At 36.8% G+C, this 6,904-nt stretch overlaps 1 protein-coding gene across 2 annotated transcripts in view; it reads right to left on the reverse strand.

Moving 5' to 3' along the window:
• Positions 1-1,287: 1,287 nt before the first annotated feature.
• The window catches only part of TLR6 (toll like receptor 6), a 23,947-nt gene continuing 18,330 nt past the window's right edge, over positions 1,288-6,904 (reverse strand). For both annotated transcript variants that reach the window (XM_011365700.2, XM_011365709.2), the window contains exon 2: positions 1,288-3,804. In XM_011365700.2, the coding sequence (XP_011364002.1) occupies positions 1,345-3,735 (2,391 nt within the window). In that variant the 5' untranslated portion in view covers positions 3,736-3,804 and the 3' untranslated portion in view covers positions 1,288-1,344. The remainder of the gene's footprint in view (positions 3,805-6,904) is intronic.

The following is a 6,904-nucleotide window of genomic DNA, read 5'->3' on the forward strand; positions in this document are numbered from 1 at the left end:
TGCCTAACAGTCCTTTTGCATAACAGTCTGTCTGGATAGCTGAGGTACCATCCTGACAACTCAATCCCAGTAACTCACAGGAAAATTTCCATGCCAAATAATAAAAGGGCAGACTGCAATCACTTCTTCCTTTCTTTCCTCATTCTGCCATTTTGGGCTACCCAAGCCAACCGCCTGCATTCTGAATTCTCCAGGTGGGAAGCACTTGTCCATGCATTCAGTATTTATAAAGCACTTACATTTATAAAACATTATTTCCAATCTCTATGTTCATAATACAACACCCCCTCCAAAAAAAAAAAAAAATTCCAGGAAACACTCATCAAGCTCTCCAAGCGATCTCATACCATACCCCATCTGCTTTGCTTGATTGTGCATTTCTGTTACTTTGCAAGCTTTCAGGCTGGGAGTGGGCTGCCAGGCTACTCTTCCATGTGCTTAGCGGCCCTCTCATTTGCCTTTGGAAGAAATCTAAAGCAATCTCTCCATTGGTCTAGAACCCCTACTTAATGTCTCTCTAATCACCCTTTTTAAGTTAGTCTTCTGGACATGGGTAATATGAGTTGGTAGTTACTGATCTCTTCTGCTATTTGTGGCTCTATATCTCTGTTTAACATGTGCTTTTTTTCAGCTTTGAGGCATTCACCAAAATTCTAACAAAACCGGAAAACTTCTATCCAGTAACCAGTTACAAATAAATTTAGCTCTGACTTTTTTGGCAAGCAGATAAATTCATGTCTTGGCCTTCAACAGCCTATGACTAAGACTATATATTTCTTTATATACACAAACTACTGCATGTTTGTGTAGCTAGGTCAAAAATTTAATAAACTATTACTCAAATGTGAAGAAAAACGGTATTTTTATTTTCCATAACTTGTCTAATTTTTTCCCAAGCCCCAAAGTTGAATAGAACAAAGGTCACCCCAGGGTCAAAGAGAATGTATAGGACACTCCAAGGACCATTGCATGCAGTTCTGAGGTTGACGCTTTCCTTGCTGCCATGCAGTCCCATAAACTCCTGCTCACACAGAATCCACTTATGAAAGGAGAGGAGAGAAGAAAGGTCTTTGAATGACTGAGCATTTACTCAAAAGAGATTGTTTCAATTTGAAACAGATGGTTAAACAAGAAGAGACTGAGCTATCTGTAATTGGTAAGTTTGAGCACCACCTCAGCCCCCAGGCTGCTTCCCCAACTCAATTGGAATACAGCTGTCATTAAGTTTTTCCTGAATGCAGAGAGATAATGCAAGCACCATCTAGACAATAACTTAAAACCATAGTGTTCATCAGAATTTAATTTTATTGATTTCTTAAGTTGGATTTCCTAGCCTTTTTTTTTTTAAGTTTTCACATCATTGTTTTCAGTGATTAGTGTTAATTTCACATTAAAAGCAGCTCTAATGTTAGCCCAAAAAAGTCCATGTTTGCTCTTCTCCTTGGGCCATTCTAAATAAGTCCGCTGTGTCATGAGAGCCCTCAGCTTGTGATACTTGCTAGGAATACTGTTCTGCGGAATGGGATCTAGCAAGATCAGGATCAAGTTATTAGATCCTTCATGAAAGAGATTGTGATGGGCAAAGTAGAGTTCATAATGGCACCACTCACTCTGAACAAAGTTGGGAGACAAAACAAAGATGGACTTGTAACTTTTCTCAATGCAGTTTATGATATTTTCCACAATGCTCTTGCCAGGAACAAAGTTTCTCTCATGGAGACAAATCCGTATACCTTCTTTTTCTAGGTTTGGTAGTAATTCATTCTTTACCCAGAAAGAATCGTGCTCACTATATGAAACAAAAGCGTGGAACTGGAGAGTTTTTTGGAGTTCATCTGAAGGTACGCTCCTAGCCCTGCGCCGGGTCCGGGTCCACTGAAACGCCATCCTGAGATACCAGGGCAGATCAAAGTAGATGCAGAGGACAGTCAGAGTAACAGCCAACACCAGCCCTATGACCCCAATGGTGACAATCAGCAGAGCTGTGCTGCAGGATAACGGAGACACGTGAAAGTCCTTCAGTAGGCTTCCCTTATAGCTTTCTGGATAGTCACACTTGTAAGAGTCAGGCCAACCCTCTACCACTTCACTTGATACTTGGCCTATCCTTTGGATAAATTCTCTTAGCTCACATGTACAATGGAATGGATTGTTCCCCGCTTTGACGGACTTAACCTTCTGACAGCTCTGGAAGAAATGAGCGGATGGGTTGGAAATTGCATTATTGTCAATGATCAGTACAGAAAGGCTGCTAAAGCTACCACACCCAGGAAGGTGGGCTAAATCATTGGAAGCAATGTTGAGTTCTTGCAAATCTTCTAGACCGGCGATATCTTTAGGGATGTTCCTTATTTTGTTAGAATGAAGATCAAGAATCTTGATCCTAGGAGGTAAACATCTGAAAACAGATTCAGTAAGTATATTTGAAGACAAATTTAATATCACTATACTCTCAACCCAAGTGCAAGTTCTGTTATGTCTAGTATATTCTAAAGAATTCCAGCTCACATCCAGTATTTCCAAAGATGGCATATCCTTAGTCATGAGACCCACTTTGAAAAGATCTTTTAATTCATTCTTCTGTAAGATAAATATCTTCAATCTAACTAAGGTGGAGCAGTTTTGAAAAATACTATCTGTGAGAACATTCTGGGTAAAGTTCAAAAACTTAAATGTGCTTGTTGCTTGAGGACAGAGCATGTGTATAAAAGGCGTATCTGATATGGTTAACATCATAATGTTCATCTCAGAAAACACTGTGTATAATACTGTCTGTGAAAAAATAAAAACTCTGTTTGTAACATGTTCTATTTTCAATGCTTTCAATGTTGTTTCAGAATAAGTAAAATCTTCTTTGTTAATGCTTTCAATTATTGTTAAATTGTAAATATTGAGATACTCTACAGGTTTGGGCCAAAGAAATTGAAGAATCCTGACCAGACATTTCCAAGTTGTTTCCACATGGTTGAGGGTAAAATTCAGTAAGGTTGGACCCCGAGTGAGTTCTGATAAAAATCTAATGAAAACTTGACACTTGTCATTATTCAATTTAATATTAGTCATTTGTAAGCACCCTAAATTATTAACTGATATGTTTGCTTGGACAGAGAAGATATTATTTGGGTGAAAAATGAGGTGAAGTGTTTCTGTATTCAGAATTTGAAGACTTTCTGACTCATTTTCCTTCACATAATAACCTTCCAAATCTAGAAGGATACAACTTAGATGCAAGTGAGCAATTGGTAACAAATCTAATTGTTGTAACTTTGTAGCACTTAATCCTAAGAAATTCAGTTGTGTCCAGTTGCCAAATTCCTTACAGATGGGCAGGGCATCAAAGTCATTGAATGAGAGGTCTAAATGCTTGAGATTGGTGATGGGATGGCAGGATATCTTCTGCAACTGATTGTGGGATAAATCCAAATATTCCAAATCCTGGTTGAACTTGAAAATACTAAGATCAAGGCACTGGATTCTATTATGAGAAAGTCTCAAAACTTTCAGCCCTGAGAGAAAGCTGATGTCAGAGAGGTGAAGCTCAGATATATAATTTTGAGACATATCTAAGACTTTAGTTTTTGGTGGCAGGCCTTTTGGAACATGAGTAAGGCCTCTATCTGACATGTCTACTGCATATTCACTTTCATCAGAGAAGTGGAATGTCGTTCCAACTACTAAGGTTACAATGTAAACAAAATGAAAGCTTCTGAAAATTGATTCTTTGTCCTTGGTCATGATGTTGAAGCAGCTATCCCCCAAAGGGTTGTTGCTGATCTTCAGAGAATCTTGATATGCATCCAAATTCTAGAAATAAAATATACATTAAGATGTATGAAGATTGGATAATTGCTCCCAAAGCTTCACTTACTAAACACAAAATCTCAATGATTTCTTTATTTTCTATCAACCACCTAACTGCCACAGTGGCATCCTGAGAGTAGCAGTGGCAGCTGTTATTGGCCACAGAGCAGCTTCCTGTGCCCAGACCAGAGTGTCCACAATCACACTTGCCTGGAACCACTTACAGGTAGAAGTTGGAAGTCCTCCAACTTCTACAGACAAGTGAGGGGCACCTGAGATAATACATACTCCAATCTTTCCGGTAGCAGAAAATTTTTTGTCACAGGATCCCATTTTTGACACAATTCTCATAAAAATGGATATGTGTTTTTCCAGCTCATATTAGACCAGAAGCAACAAATTCAGAGACAGGATTCAGCACTTGATAACATGAAAACATCAAGTTCCTACATTTGACACACTGATAAAACAGGAAAAGATAGATAAACATTAATAAGTACATTGAAAAAGTCAGAAGGCACATAAGGCTAAAGCTGCTGTATATAAGAGAGAACGGTTTTCCCAGAGCCCAGAAAGTCTCACTGTACTACAACATAGTATAGACGCTGATGTTCATGACAATCAATGAATGAGAAAAGGTTACCTGGCTGAGGGGTGGAAGCAGGTGCATGAGTCCACAGACACCATATTTGAAACCAGGGCAAAGAGTGGAACTTGGAGGCTCACTAGATCCCATTCAGGTTCTAATGTGCACAAAAAAGCATCCAGGAGCGCCCCACCGCCCGCCTCCCCTTCCCTCAAGGAACAAGACCAGACAACATTTCTTAGATAAGGCCTTGTGTAGCAGGAATAATTGAGAGCAGATTTTGCCTAGTTGTTCAGTTTTATTAACAAAGGGATCCACTGTTCATCACCTGAGGGTATACTGGAAATAGTAAAATAGTTAAAAGATGAGTAGGATTTCAGTGAACCATTGTTTGTGAGAGTAAACATTCTTCTGGGTTGGGAAACTTTCATTACAAAATGACAATTTATTTTTTAAACCAATTACACTTAATTTTTTAAAAAAAATAGCATATGGTTAAAAGTTCCTCACTGCTCTTCCCATACAGCCTCTCCTAATTATCCTCTGAAACACCCACGAAAACACAGAAACACATAAAAACCTATCTTGCCACCAAAAACAAAGATGGGAAATTAATAGCAGGATGCAAAAGCATCTATACTCATGAGAAAGTAATTGAACTATATTAAGCAGTAGTAAGATAAAGTGAGTTATATTAAGGAAAACTTGGCATACTCAAGCTTTGTCTTAGGACAATAGACTCCCTGATGAAAGGTATGAAGAAATTTTGTTCTTCTCTGTGTTTGTCTCTGATTCAAACACCGAGGATGAGTTATAATCAGGTAATTAAGTAGTATTTCTTTTATCCCAGGGGTACCGGTACTGGCTCACAACATTGTTTACCTTCTGCAGACCATCTTCCAACTCTCTATCACACAATGATGGACACTACCAGGTAAAAACTGGGTAAGAAGTACTCTCACCACTTCTATTCAACATAGTGTGCTGGAAGTCCTAGCCAGAGCAATTAGGCAAGAAAAATAAATAAAAAGCATCTAAATTGGAAAGGAAGAAGTAAAATTATCTCTGTTTGCAGATGGTATGATCACATGTGTAGAGAATCCTAAAGACTCTACCAAAAATCTGTTAGAACTAATAAACAAATTCAGTAAAGTTGCAGAATACAAAACCAACATACAAAATCAGTTGTGTTTTCTATATACTAACAAAAAATTATCTGAAAAAGAAATAAACAAAACAATCCCATTTACAATTGCATCAAAAACAATGAAATGCCTAAGAATAAATTTAACCAAGAAGGTGAAAGACCTGCACACTAAAAACAGTAAGACATTGATGAAAAAAATTGAAGAAGACATAAATAAATGGAAAGACATCCTGTGTTCATGGATCAGAATAATCAACATGGTGAAAATGTCCATAATACCCAAAGCTATCTATAGATTTAATTCAATCATTATAAAAATTCCAGTGGTACTTTTCATATAAATAGAGGAAAAAATTAGAAAATTCATAAGAACCTACAAAAATACCCCAAAGAGCCAAAGCAATCCTGAGATGGAACAAAGCTAGAGGCATTACATGTCCTAATTTCAAACTATACTGCAAAGCTATAGTAATCAAAACAGTATGGTATTCAAATAAAGACAGAGAGCAATAAAACAGAATCAAGAGTCCAGAAATAAATCCATGCATAAACTGCCAACTAATATTTGATAAGGGAGTCAAAAATACTCAATGAGGAAAGGGTAGTCTCTTTAATAAATAGTGTTGGGAAAACTGGATATGTACATGTAAAGTAATTTACATGTAAAGTTGGACCCCTATCTTATTCCACTTAACAAAAATTTACTCCAGAAGGATTAAAGACTTAACTATAAGACGTGAAACCCTAAAACTTCTAGAAGAAAATACAAAGGAAAATCTCCCTGACATTGGTCTTGGCAATGATTTTTTGGATTTGACACCAAAAACATAAGCAATAAAAGCAAAAATAAACAAGTGGGGATATACCAAACTAAAAGGCTTTTGTACAGCAAAAGAAACATGAACAAAATGGAAATTCAACCTACATAATGGGAGAAGATATTTATAAACCATATTATCTGATAAGGGGTTAATATCCAAAATAGATAAAGAACTCATACAATTTGGTAGTAAAAAATAAATAAATAAATAAATAAATAAATAAATAAATAAATAAATGAATAAATAAATAAAACCAAATAATTCAATTAAAAGGAGGCATAAGACCTAACTAGACAAATTTTTCCAAAGAAAACACACAAATCTTCAACAAGTATAGGAAAAGATGCTCAATTTCACTAATCATCAGAGAAATATAAATCAGAACCAGAAGTTATCACCTCACACCTGTTAGAAAGGCTATTATCAAAAAGACAAGAGATAATGAGAGTTGACAAGGATATGAAGAGAAGGGAGCCCTTGGGCACTGTTGATGGGAGTGTAAATTGGTGCAGCCACTATGGAAAACAGTAAGGAGGTTCCTCAAATAAT

Source organism: Pteropus vampyrus, unplaced genomic scaffold (assembly GCF_000151845.1).
Source record: "Pteropus vampyrus isolate Shadow unplaced genomic scaffold, Pvam_2.0 Scaffold5, whole genome shotgun sequence".
Classification (NCBI taxonomy): domain Eukaryota; kingdom Metazoa; phylum Chordata; class Mammalia; order Chiroptera; family Pteropodidae; genus Pteropus; species Pteropus vampyrus.